An 18,182-nucleotide genomic window follows, 5' to 3' on the forward strand; every position below is an offset into this window, starting at 1 on the left:
TATTCTTGAGGCCTGATGTTTTAATAGTAGCTAATGCCATCAAGAGAGCTATCAGAATCCCATTATTGTTGCTGTAATGGCCATTTTGGACATGTTTTGGCCTGAATCGGGCCCCAAATGGCCAAGATCGGGTCAGTGCTGAGTAGGGGAGGGGTCCACCACCAGGCACCAACCCAATCCTGGTGATTTTGGTCCTAATCCTGGCTGAAATAGGCCCCAAATGGCCAAAAATGGCCATTTGGGCCCCATTTGGAACCGGATCAGGGCCAAAACAGCCAGGACCAGGCTAGTGCCAGGCAGGGGAGGGTTCCCCCACCTGGCACTGACCCAATCCCGGCAGTTCCAGCCCCGATCTGGGCTGGGTCGGCCCCGATCCGGGCCGGGTCGACCCTTATCCAGGCCAAAATGGGCCCAAAATTGCCCAAAATTGCCATTTTGGGCCCATTTTGGCCTGGATCAGAGCCAGAAAGGCCAGGACTAGGTTGATGCTGGGTGAGGGAGGCTTCCCCCACCAGGCACTGACCCATTTTGGCCCTCATCTGGGCTCCTACAGCCCCGGAATGACCCCAAAATGGCCAAAAATTGCCATATTGGGCCCATTTTGACCCGGATCAGGGTCGGTTCCGGGTGGAGGAGGCTTCCCCTGTCCAGCACTGACCCAATCCAGGCTGTTTCGGCCTCAATCCCGGCCGAAACAGGCCCCAAATGGCCCCAAATGATCATTTTTGGCTCATTTTATGATCAGGGCCAAAACGGCCAGGACTGGGTCAGTGCCAGGTGGGGGAGGCCCTGCCCAGCACTGACCTGATCCGGGCTGTTTCGGCCCCAATCCAGGCCCCTTTGGCCCCAAACCAGGCCCAAAATGGCCATTTTGGGCCCATTTCAGCCTGGGATGGGGCCGAAATGGCCAGAACCGTGTCAATGCCTGGTGTGGGAGAGGATTCCCCCACCAGGCACCGACCCGATCTGGGCCATATCGGCCCCGATCCGGGCCATTTCGGCCCCGAAAAGGGCCCAATATGGCCATTTTGGGTCCATTTCGGCTCAGATTGGGGCTGAAACAGATGGGACTGGGTTGGTGCTGGGTGGGGGAAGCTACCCCCACCCATCACCAACCTGATCCCAGTCATTTTGGCCGCCTGACTTGGAACTGCCGGAACGCCGTTCCAGTGCGTTCCCCCTCAAAATGAGCCCTGGGTTTCATTGTGTTAAATGTAGATATTAACTTTAACATCACCCATGAAAAAAGGCAGACTGAAAAGTTTGCAGTGGCAATATCAGTCAAGCAAGCCTTTATTGGCATATATAAAATATAAAATTTTAAATACAGAGACTCCATACAAAATGAGATTAAAATACAGATAGGAGCAGGGTAACAGTATAGAATATTACTTGTCAGGGCGTATAGCCATGGCACTGTAGAGAAATTTAGCTACTATTTCAGTTATTTCCCCATCTGGGTTGTCGAGCAGGAACTGAACCTTAAAATTATCAGAAAACTCTGAAAGTTGGGCTAATATAGGATGTAGAAGTTCCCGGTGTGGCGCCAGATATAAAGGGCACTGGAGAAGAACATGGGAAACATTTTCAACACAGTCCATCAAACAAGGACAACACCTGCTATAATAAGAAATCCCATGAAATCTGAAAGATAAAATGGCTGAAGGAAGAACATTAAATGTGGCCAGAGAAAAGGCTCTACGTAAATTGGGAGCCAGGAGTTAGTAAAGGTATACTGCTGGGAAACTTACATTAGGGAAAATCCCCAAGTTTATGGGAGAGCAAGTTCTATTAGCAGAACTATAGAGAGTTTGTAACTCTAATCCCAAAAGACTGGATTTTATTTTTGAGAAGGCCTCAGACTCAGATAGCAGGGATAAAGATTCTATAGATAAGTTCAAGGAGCTTATTTTAGCTTCAATACAGGCTGACCAACTAGAGTTGGCAAATTCAGATAATAAATGGTACGTATAACTGGGGAGATCAGAATTAAAATGGAGTTTCAACCAATATTTAATAGTGTGAAGCCATGCCTTGGTGGCCAACAAATTTTGACCGCACTCTAAACATAAGGCAGCATATGGAACACACATGGGAACCCCCATGATCTTATGCAGAAAGTTAGATTGAACACGTTCAACTGAATTGTTAATAGCATCAATCCAGAGCGGGGGCAGTGGCAATATATAAACATGAAGAAATAAATCATGGCTTATTTTTCTTTCCTGACTCTGATTTTCAGCTAGGGCAGACTATCTTACAATGGCTTAGGGAGAGTCCCATGGCATGCTAGGATGTCATCTCACAAGTGTGCAGGCCTCTGATGTGGTGTGATTTCTGTGTAAACCCTGTGTGAGGCCCCGCCCCGCTGGCCGCGCCTTCCCCGCGCTCTGCCGTACCTTCAGCCGCCTCCAGGGGGAGGTGGGGAGTTCCCTCCGCCTCAGACTAGGTTGGGGCCGAGGTTGCAACACCTGGGTCGGCCTCCGACCAGCTGTTCTGGGAGTCCCTCTCTCTCTCTCTCTCTGGGCTACTCTCTCTCAGCCAGCTTCTCCTCCCCCTTTATAGCGACTCTCCTCCCCGCCCCTGGACCCGTCACCAATCCCCGTGCGTGCCACCTTCATCCTCTGCTCTAGCCCCTGCTTTTCCCCGTCCCCATTGGTCACCGTGCCCATCCTTCTTCCCTTCCCCCTCTTCCACTCCCTTTCACTCCAGTCCTCCCCTCCCCCGCAGTGGGCCAATCCCAGGGAGGCGTTGGTTGGCGTCCACCCGTGGCTCACACAGGTGAGCCTTCCCAAGAGCCGTCCAGCCAGTCAGGAGACAGAGCAGCTGGCTCCCTGCCCTGCCCCCTCGCCTTGCTCCCAGTTGAGCCCGCCCCCGCGCCGCCGCCCTGGGCGGCCATGGCGGCGAGGCTGGCGTTCTCCGGGCCTCGGCGTCCTCCCTCCCCAGCAGGACTGCCGCCGGCACGCCGAGCATCCAGGCCGCCTCCTGCAGCTCTGGAAACGGCAGAGGCGGCGGCGAACTGCTCCACGGCGGAGGCGGCGCACCTGGAAGCGTCACGGCTCCAGCCTGGCCCGTCGCGCTGCCCACCCACCCGCTTCCCCCACGCCCGCACGTGTCTAGCCTCCCCCATGAGTGTGAGGGCTCGGGGGGGTGCTGGGGGTGCGCGGCGGCAGGGGGGGGAGCTCCGGGGGTGGTGGAGGCCCCGCAGGGCAAGCCCAGTCTGCTCCGGACACCCTGATTCTCCAGAGTTTGGAGCAGAGCATCTCACAGTCTGCAATCTTGAGACCAGCCAGCTACCATCACCAAACTGTCTTGCCTCTGCCTGGGAACCAGAGCAGCTAATTTTCCTTGCCTCCTTCCTCCCGCAAGTCCCCCTTCTTTAAAAAATATCTTGGCAAGCCACACATGTTCTGTAAGGATTCCCAAACTCTTGAAAGAGCTCTTTCAATCATAAAAGTTTGGATACCATTTCTTGGTGGCCTGGCCTGAGGTAGGGAGTGCAAAAGCAAAGAGAATTAGTACTCTAACTCCAGGAAGGATGGTTGCACAGAAGATGAGTGGGTGAAATGTTACTGTCACCCCCAAATTCACCCCCTGATGTCACTGTCTCAGTTGGACTTAGCGCAGTAGAAACATCTTTTAGTTTAATCGTGTGTGTACTCAGCAGTGATGTACCAGAAGATTCACTTTTGGTTTTATGGTGCTGTGTCTCATACTGTAGTATAGAGATATTCCTTAATTCAGCATAAGGGAAAAAGTTGTTGTTCAATAACAATGCAGTACAAAGCAAAGTTACACCTTTCGGAATCCACTGATTTAGAAGGGTACAATTCTTAATTTTCAGTTTATTAACTTCATTTATAGCATGCCTGGCTCACTGAGACTCAGTTCTGCTTAAGCTTATACTGTTAGTATCCTTGTTTGCTCAGGTGATTCATTGAATAGGGTTCAGGAACATTTTTGTGCCTCCTCTGATGATAATCAAACCTTTGAATAACCTGATCTAGCATCTCATTTTAAGAATCATCATGGTCGGAGAGCAAATGGTTGAAACATATTATAGTGGGATCTTAGAGATAAAGTGGCACAGCATAAGAGTTTGGTAGGATGCATTAGGCTTGATAACAGCAAGGTAAAATGAACAAAATCATCCGAGGGAGAAATCCATAAATGCAATTATGGATACCTTGTTAACATACAAATTCAGGAAGGAACTTCAAATACTTGCATTAGGATTTGCACATATGGCAAGGAAATCAATGGAAAGTTGTTTCATTCTAAAATGATTACAATTGTCTGAAAAGATTAGTATTGCTAATCTTAGCGAAGAGGTATTTTTTTCTGTGCACACAATATTGAACATTTAAGTCGATGTGTTTTGGTCTAAGGATGTTCCCCCTTCCCCCACTCTTTTCCTCTTTTGCTCCAGGTATTCATTACTAGCAGATGTAGGCAGCTGGATTTGATTTAATACAAAACTGTAAATCCTATCTGATAGGTGAATGAACTTTAAGCAGCAATTTTTGTTCAGAAAATTGCTGTTGGGAGTTAGTTCTCCTACTGTATATCCACTCTTCAGACTTTCTATTGCTTTTATGGACATATAATGTGCTTCCATTCCACTACAAATAGCCTACAGTGCCTCTGAATACACAGAGATGTTAAGCAATCACATGTGACACACCACCTGTTATTACCTTACTGGATCTGTTCTGCAATAACCAAAGCTGACCCTTGAACATGTTTTGGGAATAAACTGTGTACACTGTAGACTGCCTAAAGCAATATGAACTCAGCTGTATTTTTATTTTAGCTTTAAAATACCAATTTCTTGCTATGTAGGATTTTAAAAAATAATTCAAAAGCCTTTTCCATTCCATCTGTTAAAAAACATAGTGTCAATTATTTGTGCTACTCTTATTCAGCTTACCTTTTACACATATTGTCAGGGAGGAACATTGGTAATGGGAGAAAGGTGATTGGGACTGGATGGACCTCTCTAACTGTAGCTTCCTTTACAAACAGCTTCTTTGCAATAGCTGTATTTTCAAAGGACCACTTTCCTTTGCACAGTGCTAGGTTTAATTCCCTGCTTATCCCTGAAGGTCACTGATTGATTTGGGAATAGTTATTCTTCCTCGGAGGGGCCTAATTCACAATGTTGCTATGAGGATTACATGGGATAGCCTCCAACACAATCACCCACAGCACTATGTAAGGAGAGTGGAGTACAGATACATCAAAAATGTGGTGCGCTGAGTAGATATGGGCATGAACCCTGCCCCCCAATGAACCATGGGGTTCATGGGTTTTCATGAAACACGAACTCCCACAAACTGATGCAAGTTCACAAACCAGTTCATGGTTCGAGGGATTTAAATGCCCATTTCCAGCTGCTTAGCAGCTTGGAAAGGAGCATTTAATCGTTTAAAGGGCCCTTTCCTGCCGTTTGCAAGGGCAGGTCCCTTTAAACTATCAGCTGGCAGAGGGGGATTCCCCCCTGCCTCCTGCCAGCTTATAGTTTAAAGGGACCTGCTGCTTGCAAGCAGCAGGGCCCTTTAAACGGCCCAGCCCCACACTTACCTTGCTGCTGGGGTGGTGGAGGACACAGCCCAGCCGCCATGTGGGCCCACAGCCTCCTCCTGTAAGGGGTAGGAAGGCCTTTTTTGGCCTCCTCTGCTGCCCTGTGGGCCTCCGTGGCAGTGGAGGAGGCCGAAAACAGCCTTCCCGCCCCTTGCAGGAGGAGGCCGTGGGCCCGCAGGTGGCCATTTGAGAGAGGAGAAGGTCGTTTTTGGCCTCCTTTGCTGCCCTGCGAACCCGCAGCGGCCATTTGTGGGGCAGGAGACCGTTTTCGGCCTCCTCTGCCGCTCTCCGGGCCCGGACAGCAGCGGAAGAGGCCAAAAATGGCCTTCCCACCCCTCGCAGGAGGAGGCCGTGGGCCCTCAGGGTGGCTCCACCACCCCAGCAGCAAGGTAAGTGTGGGGCTGGGGGTATGTGGGCTGGGGGTATGTGGGGTGGGGTGGGGGGCTGGGGCTGGAGTTTGGGCCATTTAAAGGGCCCTGCTGCTTGCAAGCAGCATGTCCCTTTAAACTATCAGCTAGCTGCCTGCCAGCTGATAGTTTAATGGGTCCTGCCGCTTGCAAGGGGCAGGAAAAGTTTAAATGGCCAGCTTCAGAGAAGGTGGTAGCACCTCTGGTCTTCAAGTCATTATGGTCCCAGATTCTGTAGAGTTCTTCTAGGCAAAGGCCCAGTAACCTTACTCAGGGCTCAGAAAGCAACTCAAGAGAGACTCTCTTCTGTCACCTCCTTTTCCTGAAGGCACAGCTATAGGGGAAACAGAAAAGTTTGCAGTGGTGAGAACTGGATTTCATTCCGTTTGATATGGCCTCTGAAGAGAGAAATGTTCTTCAGCTAGGTGAGTGTTTGGCATCTGAGGATAAGAACCAGATCAGAACTGTGTCCTTCCAGGCCAAACAGCAGAGCCAGGAGGGGAATGGAATGGGCCCCCACAGTAAACAATAATGATTCACTGCTGGTAGTAGTTCTTTGAGGAAAATGAATAGAATTTTTTAAAAACTGGGGAACCCACACATTCATTCCCTTGATACAACGAACCTCTCTGTCCATCATTTAATCAAGGGAACAAAATTAAGTTTTAGAGTAGTTGTAATGATATAAGATTGACCTTCTCAGGATCAGCAACTGACTCCCTTCTCTGGAAGCTTTACAGATTCAAAGAGACCAAATTCCCTAATTATTATTATTTCACAGTTGCTCTGTAATGCACATTTGCTTTTTGTAAATATCTTATTTATTATTGATGGTGTTACAATGCTTCTTATATGTGCACCGAAAACAAAATTTATTTTTTACTAAAAGAAGTAATTTGATATTACCATTCCGTGTGCTGCTGGCATTCACAGCCCTATTGTTTTTCATGCAGGCTCATAGTTGGAATTATTTCCTTGACAATTTGGATTCTAACAACCCTTTTTGCTGGTGCTAGGTACTTCTGTTTCTGGTAGAGGGGAGGGGCAATTATTTTTGTCAGTTCTTGCCTCTCACTGCAGCTCCTCATTTTGCCACTTAGGGTGCTTCTGGAATTCTAGTAACCTATGTGGGCTACAATTCCAGGATTCATAGAAGACTGCAGCAGGGAGGGCAAAAGACTAGGCAAATCAATGGTCGGATCTAGCAGGGCTCTTCTTGTGTTCTTATGGTTATCATTGCGATATCAGAAGGCTTCAAAAACTGGACCTAATATTTAATGAAACTCAGGATGGAGGGAAGGAGAATGTGTACTGGTTAAGTGAAACAGGTTAGGCATTATTGACTGACTCAGTTCAGACATTGGTGTAACATTTGAATTGACAATTTGCTATCAACCAGCAAATGAGAATCAGAAACTGAGGTATACGTAAAGTGGATTTAAACCACATGGTTGTGTTGAACATAGTTTGGAGTTATATATGAATGAATATACCATTGTTATATCAGTTGCTCCACCGCCAGATGTTGCTGTGCATAGGGAAAATGAGAACAGATAAGCTGCTCTAAGACACTGTTTCTCTGTGTAGTTGGAAGTTCGAGACATGGTTTTGGTTGGCCAATGGAAGACATTGTTTGATGTGATATCTGCAAAACTCTGTATGCTCTCAAAAGGCAGATGATTTCATTTTATGTAGACTGGTAAAAAAATTACTATTTTAGCAAGATGCCTAGAGCAAATGCTGCTCACTCTTTCCTCTTTACCAAAAAATGTGCTATCTGACCAGTTTACTGAATGTTGATTTAAGATGTACATTGCCTGGAGAGAAACTAGATTTTAGTTCCATGGTGCTTTGCACGACTTATTGTCAACATTGGTTTAAAAAAAAATCTGCTTTTATTCTAAACTTGTTTTACTGGTGAAATAACAAACAGTTGTGCCATTAAAAGCAGCAGGATATAATCTGTTTCTTAGTTAGCTTGTTTGCTTTTGTGCTGTGGTAGAAGGGAGATAATATTTCCCTGCAGGACACTTTACAATTGACCATATTAGCAGCTTAATGCTAAATTCATTTTTTGAGAGATAACATCTATCTTTTGAAAGAAAAGTGAAAATATGAACTAGTAGATACACTTTGCCTTTTTGGTTTCAGTGACATAAAAGCAAGCACAGCTTTTGAAGCCACCTATCTTGACTTTATGCATGTGTTTTGCTTTTGGCTTTGGAAAGCAGATAACAAGTGATTTTTATAAAGGTAAGAGGCATTTGTAGTTATGAACATATGATCATGCTTTTCGGTTGGGCAAAAGTGCAGCTTAAGCTTTGGATTTCTGTACATTCCACCATAGTTGTGTTCAGTGTAGATAATAACAGCAAAAAATTGTATTGCAATGAAGGGTGAAGTCAATAGTGGCAGTAAACTCTAGGACCCTTTCTTAGAAGAAGTATTGAAATATTCCAAAGCAACCCATAGATCAGGCCATCATGTAGCTCCTTCCCGCTCCAGTGTTGTCTCAGCCTCCAGGATGGATGAGGCTTGTGTTGGAAGGAACTGCAGTGGATCCTTCTCCCATTTGGTTCAGGCTTCTGATTTGGTGCAGAAGAGTGCAGTGCTTTGAGGGGCTTCTTTACCACAAGGTAATATTAGTAGACTGGTGGACGATGTTCAAGGTGTCCCCTTGCCTGATCTCAGTATATGAGACTGGATCTTTAAGATCAATGCTGCACTGGACATAAGTACAGATCTCTGTTTCAAAATTTTTCCTTCATTCAAGTTGTTCAGGAGGGACTGTAGCAGAGCCTCTTATTTGACTAAAATCCATTTTCCTAGTCTTAGAATGGCTTTAATTTCTCTGAGGTTTCAACCCATGCCCTTAGCCTTACTAGATAGTCATTATACACAAATACTGTCCGTTTTTGTATTTGTGGAGCTTCAGTCCCCTTCAGACCTTCCATACTATTTTATTCTGCCCTTTGTACGCAGAGCCCAGAAATAAATTTCTTGGAGAAATCTTAAAAGGCATTGATTCTTCTCCTGTGGTGGAAAAACGAACTCCCCTCCTTTCCAATTTGGATCTACACATCTCTTATAGAGTAGCACAGTTTGCCCTGGCGGCTAAGAACGTTTGGGCTCGAGCTGTGCTTAATGGTTGAGATTCCTTCACCTGTGCTTAACCAAAGTGCTAATGTGTTTTAATGTACTTTTATGTGCTTTTACCATTACAGCTTGTCATTCGTTGTTCTTTGTTCATGTTTTACTTTTGTGTTTTATCTGCTCAATTGTGATGGTCTTTGGCCACATGCAATAAACATTTTTCTGACTTCCGAGCAGATTGAGACCTTTTGTGTCAACTAAGGCAAGCTAGAGAGAAGAGGATGTAATTAGTAGTGGTAATGTGATTGTCAGGCTAGCAGATTTATGAATGAAATAGCAATTGGAAGGAACCCAGTCTCCTTGGGTTGTTATCCGATGTTGCCCTACTTGGAATGTATTATATTTTCCAAATTTTCTTTTGTTTTGGATCTAAAATACTAACATGGCCCTTGAGTCTAATTAGGTGAATCAACATCATCTTGTATACCTGGTGTATGAGCTTTTTATATGGGAAAGGACCTTATGGGATGAATTTAAGGATAAAGATTTAGTAGTTTTGTAGGTCAGCATGGTTTATTACTCTGTGTTAAATAAAATGATTGTAGCCTTGCAGACATATTTAGCTTTAATGCTTCGTGCTGAATACTTTGCTGTATGAAACATGTTGTACAAAATTTTAAGGGAGAAATGGGAATTAATGATTTTCAGACTTGAATGAATGCTGTTGGCTGAGTCCCTGAATATGAAATGAGTTGGTGATGATAATGATGAAATAGTTATTTGCCCCACTATTAGGAATAAGAGACAGACACAGTATTTTGGGTTCTAAAATGGGCCGCTTTATTTTAAATAAACAACAAGCAAACATCAACTACGGCAAGGGCCTAACTAGCAGTACAGGTCAGGCCCTGGGGTCACTCCGTACCCCGCCCTGACCTGTCTGGGCGAGACACCCGCTGCCCCGGGTGTGAGCCATCATCCAATTTTAAGGGAGAAATGGGAATTAATGATTTTCAGACTTGAATGAATGCTGTTGGCTGAGTCCCTGAATATGAAACGAGTCGGTGATGATAATGATGAAATAGTTATTTGTTTAAACTTGATTATATGAGGATAATGTATCATCCTTTTGTGTAGCAGACTTTTTAATGGAAAATGTGTAGATGTTCTAATCTATACCATATGTAATCTTCATGACTGGACTTTCAAGATGTGGACTTGATATAGACCTCATCATTGTAGTGGATATGTGCAAATGCAGGCAGTTGCTGCATACTAATGGGTTGGATTCAACCAGCCTTTTCCACTGGTTATAAAGGAAGAGTGGCTCTCCTTTGATAACCAAAAAGACTATGCTGGGGATCTTGGGACCTGCATGGACAAAAGGCTTGCGTGATGGGGCATTAAGGATGGGACTGAATGAAGAAGCTGACTGGATCCAGCCCTATAACTAAATGATACATGGATAGAAATTCAAACGTTCTTACATCATTTATGTGTCAAATAAAAGTATACATAAAGATCTATTTAATCTGTATGTTATGTAAGTCATATACCAGTAAATATTACATTAAGCTGAAGTATTGCCCTATTTCTCAAATACAGATGATGGGATAATACTTTGCATTGTTGAAATTCAGTTGGAAAGTGCTCTTTGTCACCCAGTAATCAATCACCACCTTTGTGTCTGAGTTGGTGTAGTTTATTTTATTATTTGAGTTGGTAATACAAAGACCTGTGATAGGTAGGAAGGAAACTATCTTCAGACTGGTTTTGGTTTTATATATAATTGGTTACTGACAATAGCATAAGGGCCCTGACCTGGATAGGCCAGGTGAACCTGATCTCAGAAGCTAAGCAGGGTCAGCCTTGGTTAGTAATTGGATGGGAGATCTCCAGCAAAGACCAGGATTGTAGAGGCAGGCAATGGCAAACCACCCCTGTTTGTTTCTTGCCATGAAAACCCCACCAGGGATTGCCATACGTCAGCTATGACTTGAGGGCACTCTCTGCCTCCAATAGCATAAGGAGCTAGTATATAAGGAGCTAGTACACATTCTCAAGGGACTTCACTGTATGAAATATCTGTTGAGTCCTACCATCTGTTTCTGGGGGCTTAACCAGTTAGGTTTCCATAATAGGACCTTACCTTGTTTTCTTTAGCAAGCTGTCTAGTCAGACCTTGACCCTCTCAGCCGAGTGTCAACCATGTATAGCAGCCCAGGGGCAGCATAGCAAACTTCTCTTTTTGCTCCATGCCAACATGTGAGATGAATTATCACTTTATGGTACATGTTTATGCGTTAAAATAAATAATGTGAGGAATATCACATTTGGAACCTGAAACACAGTTGTAAAGTCTGTCATCATCACCAGTGATAGTTTTGTCTGGTTTTGTTTTCTTTTAATTAAATGCTATATTTCTGTTTCCCTCTAAGGGGCAAATGTGAACGGTCTCTTATGTTTGAGTTCCAAATAATCTGCATTTGTGTTTATTAAGGCTTTAACATAAGGTTTAACTCAATGAATCCAGCAAAGTTTCAGTTGGAGACAAAGTTGGTTCCCTGATTAATCATGAAGCTGAAACTGATGGGGGACAAAGTAAATGTGTCTTCTCCCTTTCCCTCTGCTAGACTTGATGAAAAAGAAACTTAAACATTTGTTCCCCAGTTCGTATCTCAAGCTAGTAGATATTTTGCATTTCAGGGTGAAACCACTATGGTTCTTCTCCTAGTAATAGCAGCAACCATGGGCTACTGAAAGTGGCAGGGCGCAGCAGACGTCAATGTCAGTATGTCTTTTAAATCGGGATCTGCCAGAATACTGAGGGATTTGAACATTCCTATCTGAAGCCACTTTAAATCTGGTATGTCATTGTAAAGGAAATGTAATACATTTTAGGCTCCCCAATGGATAAAGAAAAAAGACAAATAAAAGTCGCCTAGCCTTAAGTGGTAGATTTATTTATTGAATTACAAAGTTGCTTAGTATTTAAGAGAAACCATTCCTTTATTTCAGTATACTCAAAAACCTCTCTATATATTGAAATACTGGCAAAATTCAAATATATGTAAATTGTTGTTTAAAGCTATCAGAAAATTACTTAGAGGGACAGGACAGTCTTTCTCATATATTCTACAGCTGATAAGAATGCGTTAAAATATCCAACTGTGTTTTACCGTGGCTGAATTTGTGTTGTAAAATATTATTCAAAGGAATAAGAAGTAATTGTTCCTAATTCTTTTGGCTTTTGAAGTGTTGTGTGCAAAGCATTGTCAACTAAATAGGCTACAACTGTATCACAATTACAAAATGAACCTCACAAGTCATTAGTTATTAGTGCTTTTAAGCAGACAAAGGATACTAATTTGTACCAGGCATGATCTTCATTGGTGAAATGTAATTTAAAAAAAAACAAACCCAAATCAAAGATGATGAGAGTGTAAAATGAAGATTACAAGCAGTTACCAGATGATCAGCAGCAATCTGATTTGTGACTTGTTCAGCTTGAATATCTATGCTTGTAAATTCTGTAACAGGCATATTTTCTCATTAATATGTTCCCTGACCTTCCATTCTGGGCTTGTTTACTGTATAAAATATCCTGGCAACTATTCACAGTTTCAGTTTGTGTTTTGTATTGCGTTATCATTCTCATAGCCGATCTGGTTATAAAACACACACATACCCCTCCCAGTTATATATTCTTGTATCATTTTCCCCTAGATTTGCTAGAACACCATCATGTTCGTGTTCTGAAGGTTAATGCCCAAAGTCAAGCAGACAGAAGCCAAGTGCTGCAAGGTTTCCCAAGATTAGGACCGATTCCCTTCACAGAAATAAATGATTCCTGCCATGTGCAGTGATTTTGTGCAGCACTACTCACGGCTGAGTGAGTGCATCAATACTGTAGCCCTTACATGCTGTACATACTGATGACACTGTGTTAACTTGATTGACTGAGCAGTATACGGGAGAAGATACACCTGCAAGAGATGTACAGACACACATTTTTAGTCTGGGTTTGAAACATTTATTTTATTTACTTGGAAGTCTTAGTCTCATATTCTATGGGTTCTCATGTTTCTGCTGCTAAGGTACAGAAAACAGTTGTATATGCTTCTTTGTTAAAATTGTTCTGGAAAATGATTTAAAGGTGCATTTTCCTTATCTTTAAAGCCAAAAGCCTATTTTCCATATAATATAAATATAATGTTTAAGAAAATAGCATAAAATAGAGGAAGTATGAAGCCTAGCAAACTTGCAGCTAGATAAAGTATTATCTTAAGAGGTTCGATTGAATGATAGGGGAATGCTTCATGTAATTCGCTTGTAAGCAGCATTTTATGTTACATTTTTTCTGTTTTGTTGTTGTTCTTTGTAGGCTTTGAGACAGCAGCAGAAAAGAAGAAATGGAGTCTCAATGATGGTAAACAAGTCTGTTCCTCGTGTTGTTTTGACACCATTAAAGGTGTCTGATGAGCAGTCGGATTCACCTTCAGGTAAATAGCTAAAAGTCTGTCTGTGACATCAATTTCTAGTCACAGAGCCCTCCCTCTGGGCAAGAGCTATAAGACAAATTGTAGGATGGGTAAGATAATGATTGTATTCCCATATGGTAGATTTTTGTTATATTTCTTTACAAATTTTATTAATTCAAAGGAAGAGGAATTTACCTCTTCTTATATTTGAAGGAAGGGAACAATGTAATAAAACAAAAAATTGCTGTGTTAAAATAATATAAAATATATTTGATGCTAATTCCTAATGGAAGAACTCCATACTGGCATGCGGTGCCATCAAGAGGAAAAATAAATGATCATTACAGCTCCTCTGAGAGAATGAGTTGCTCTCTTTCACTTCTATCTTGCAATACTAGTTTTCTTTTTGTAAGAATGTGTGTTCTAGCACCCTTCTAATCTCCTCAGTGGAACCCTGACCTTTAGTTGTGGCTGCTACATGCTGCATTGTGAATGGATTGTACTGAGAAGTGTCAGTTTTTATTGTAGATTTTTTCCCCTCCAATATGGGAGAAAATTAACTTTACAAAGGGTGGATTTTCCCCACTTCCCATTTATTTCTTTGTCCCCCTGTAATAGCAGCATTATTATTTTTAAAGATGTCCCTCGGCTATCAGAGAAGAAGATTATTTATATTGGATTAGCAAACATCTTTATTGACTGCTACATTCAAGAAACTTGTTTTCACCACTTAATGGATTTATGAGCTTTTGCTTCATCGCTTCTAGTGACAGGGAATCAAATTGTCAAACAGAAAACATTACCTTTAAATAGAGTAGCAGATGAAGATGTCATTCTCAGGTTCCCCCCACCCCCCCAAAAATACTAGCTTTGTTTTTATTTTTCCCAAGTGGGGAAGCACTTCAGTATAATATTTGTTTTTTAAAGGGTCTGAATCTAAAAATGGTGAAGCAGAGAGTTCTGATAAAGAAATGAAACATGGGCAAAAATCTCCAACTGGAAAACAAATGAGCCAGCACTTAAAGAGATTAAAAAAATCTGGTTTAGGTGAGTAGGTCTCTAAAATGTCTTATTTGTCACTTCATTACTTTAGGTTATAGAAAATATATATACTGTATTTTCACTGTAGAAAGTGTAATGTTGTCTCTCTGATGTTTAGATATTTTCAGTGCAAGCGTGCCTTTCTTGGCAGTTTCCTCATTCCTCTGAACTCTGCAGGAGTGCCCTCTTATTGGGACCTTTCCCCCAGCATGCTTTTCTGCAATTGACCTTTTCAGTCTGATAGACTCAAGCTGTCCTAAATTGGCCATTTTGCAGCCAGCTGTTTCTTGCTTCATCTTCTTTAACAGGGAGATATTCTTACCACTTGATACGTTATTCCTAAATGAAATAACACTATTACATATATCTTTTGGTGAACTTCATCTTTCTTATATTGACTTTTCTTTTTATGCCATCCCAAGACATGAGACTTCACTTTTAACACTGGTTTCTAAAGCAATACATTATTCTGTGCCTATTGTTAGGCTTCCAAATACCATGTTGGATTTTTTCCCTCTTCTAGTTGCTCATTTATATGCAGATACTTATCCTAGATGACAGCATGTCTCAATAAACCATTGGAAAGGCAAGATTTTCTGCTCTGTAGTGGGAAATAATTCTCTGCTCTCTTAAGAAGTAATGTGTTTCTGTCCACATTCTGGACTCATTCATTTATTTTAATTTGTTTACAAAGAGCAGTTCAGTTTGCACTCTTTTGAAATATGATAACCACATAACAGCTTCTTAATCTTCTCAGGGTAAATGATTATATTCAACAGTCCACTGGATCGTTTTTCCTTCAGTAGTGATCTGTTAATGGAGTGCCCCATCTCACAGAAAGTTAACGATGAGCTCTTCATAAGAGATGTATCTTGTAAAAAACCCTCAAATTCTGGCACTAATACCTTCTTATTTGCAAGTTAGTTCTTAATTATACACTAAAGACATTATCCTTTTCCGTAAGAAACAGATGTTTTCCTTGGTAATTAAACCTGGTGTCATATATTCTTAAACTATCATTCATTAAAGTACCAAATGTTCATCCTGATAATATTGGATCATTATCTTCTGCAACAAAGGTCTTTATAACCTGTAATCAATATTTGGGAAATAGCTGATTTACTGTTTAGCTGAAGTAACATTGTTTTTAACTGGAAATCTCAGAAGGTCTCTAAAAAATAACCTTTTAAGATAAAAAGATCACATCTTTCCATTTTCCCCTTCTGGATTGGATAGTTGTATGCTGTCCTATTTTAACATGAATTTAATCTGCATCACAACCTGTATCTATTATGTAAAAACCTTCATCTTGCAAGAGGTCATAATGAAAATTTTGCAGAAGATATAGTTAAATTTATTCTCAAAATAACTGATGTTTGAAAAAGTAACAAGGAATTATATTTGAGAAGATGTGAGGTTCTTCCTTATTAAAAATGGGAAATAGGCAAAATAAGATTTTATGGGCTAGATATTCTTTATATCCTCTTTAAGTGTCATTTATGTGTTCTTGCATTAATTCTTTAGTTTCCCTATCTAGAAAATACTATTTTTTCTTTTATCAGAATCTTTATTGGTTTTCATATTGAAAGGTTGTAGTTGGTATTTTTTTTAACAAATTCAACAAATGTACTTTCTAGGAGCTTGGTACAATTAACTGGAAAAACTGTAATTTTATTGTGTAGCTAATTTTTAGAAACATTTAGATGCAAGTTGATTCCTAGCAGTGACAACAGAACTAAATATCTAGAATAGTTGGCTTTGAAGTTCTGTCTTCATTATGGATGTTGTTTATAATCTTGTGAATATAACTTTCCTGTAACAAATGTCACTAAGGAATTGTTTGATTTTTTTTGTCTTACAAGCAACATCCTATACCATTTGACAGAAGCTTCCATAGTTGTGTTGTGCTATTTTAAACATAACTCTCTTTGGACAGATGAAGAAATAGTTGGCTGTATGTCTGTAGTATTCTTCTTCATATGGTTGTAGTACACATTGCTTAAAGCTTGAATCCAAGGAGCCTGTGTGCATTGGCAAACTTCCACACTCATAAAGATTTTGTTTCCATTTACCATTCCACCACCAGTTTCTTATGACTCACAGAATGTTGTTCTGAAAGGTCCTCTGAGGCCATTTGAAAGGAAATTATTCTGTAAGCAATGCATACCTGCACAAGCCTCCATGCACATGCAGTAAGACTATGCATGGTCCTGTAGCCCCAAGCCAGTGTCTCACTGAATGTGGTCCTCTAGTGCTCCTTTAGTGAAAGAGCACCCTTTGGTATGCCTGAGAGGTTATTCTGAAGCAACAGGGCTACTGTAAGGGATACATAGACATATTTTTGTCCAAAACCAGTTCCTTGTGAGAGTTGTACATATATGTGGAAGCAATGAAGCTGCATTTTAAATGGGAGAATTTTGGTTTCTTCTGATATTTATTCTAGACGTTGTACACTTTTGGAAGAGCTGTGTGTTTTAAGTTTAAAGGTAGGGTCCAGCATCTAGAGAATTTCAGCTTTCATTTAGAAAGAAACACATTTTTGTCTATTACAACTATAAAGAGACGTTTAAAAGTGTGTGATTAATGCTTGGTGAAATCTTTGAACCCAGAGAGAATTATAAATTGGATTTTTTAGTGGCTAAGGGTCTGTCTTCAGCCCCTGCATACTGCTTTGCTCTGTAACTATTACAACCAAAACAAATTATGGGAAAATCAGCCATCATTAGTAGACTTTTGCAAATTTGCTTACTTTATAAGATTTATTTTGAGAATCCAGCTTGTATGAGATTTCCTTGTTGGAGTTGGAATCATGTCAGCAAAGGCAAGTTGTTGAACCTGAAGAATGTGCAAGAACTAGTGATTCAGATGAGGTTCAAGGAAATGACAGCTCCTATGACATATTTTCATCTTTACTGTAATACATGAAATCAGAGGAGGGAAGTCTGCACTAATTCAGCCCAGATCAAATCAGCACTACTAAACTTTGTTCCAAGGCAGCTATACCAATCCATAGGTATTTTCTGTGCAGGCAATGTATGTCAGGTGAATGAAGGAGTTGCCTAAATGTATATTGCTGTATGGTAAACAATTAATGCAAACAAGGTGTTTTTTAAATATACATATATGGATTCCTAAGTTTACAATTAGAATTTATGGGTGTTATTCCTCAGTGCAAAACTGGAGAGAAAAGTTTGTATTATACAATGCACTAACTACTTGAATGCAATTAGAAAAATGCAATTCGATGCAATCAGAATTTATTTTGTTTAGTTGTGCCAATATTTGTCCAATAGTTGATGTTTAAAAAATAGCCTCATGATATTGTAAGACAGTAGAAATAGAGTCATTCATTGTAGTTAGCTCTTGTTTGAATAAAAATCAACTGTATTATCTTTATAGCAATGGTAGGAAGACAGAAGTTGTTAAAATACACATGGAGAAGATAAATAGAGAGGGGGGGAACCCTCTTGGAAAAGGCTATGTTCTTTTTCATTGTATTGAAGTGTGCTGTACTACATAAAGTAAGAATGGGGTGTGGGAAGAACTTCTCTCCTATTTGTGGTTAAGTTGAATTTAT

The 18,182-nt window shown here is 41.3% G+C and overlaps 1 protein-coding gene across 1 annotated transcript in view; it reads left to right on the forward strand.

Annotated features, from left to right (window-relative positions):
* ASXL3 (ASXL transcriptional regulator 3) overlaps positions 1 to 18,182 on the forward strand; it is a 113,432-nt gene that overhangs the window by 54,724 nt on the left and 40,526 nt on the right. The window contains exons 6-7 of the mRNA XM_054985878.1: positions 13,468 to 13,585; positions 14,492 to 14,611. Coding sequence (XP_054841853.1) covers positions 13,468 to 13,585; positions 14,492 to 14,611 — 238 coding nt within the window. The remainder of the gene's footprint in view (positions 1 to 13,467; positions 13,586 to 14,491; positions 14,612 to 18,182) is intronic.

The sequence above is a fragment of the Eublepharis macularius genome, chromosome 7 (genome assembly GCF_028583425.1).
Source record: "Eublepharis macularius isolate TG4126 chromosome 7, MPM_Emac_v1.0, whole genome shotgun sequence".
Lineage (NCBI taxonomy): Eukaryota > Metazoa > Chordata > Lepidosauria > Squamata > Eublepharidae > Eublepharis > Eublepharis macularius.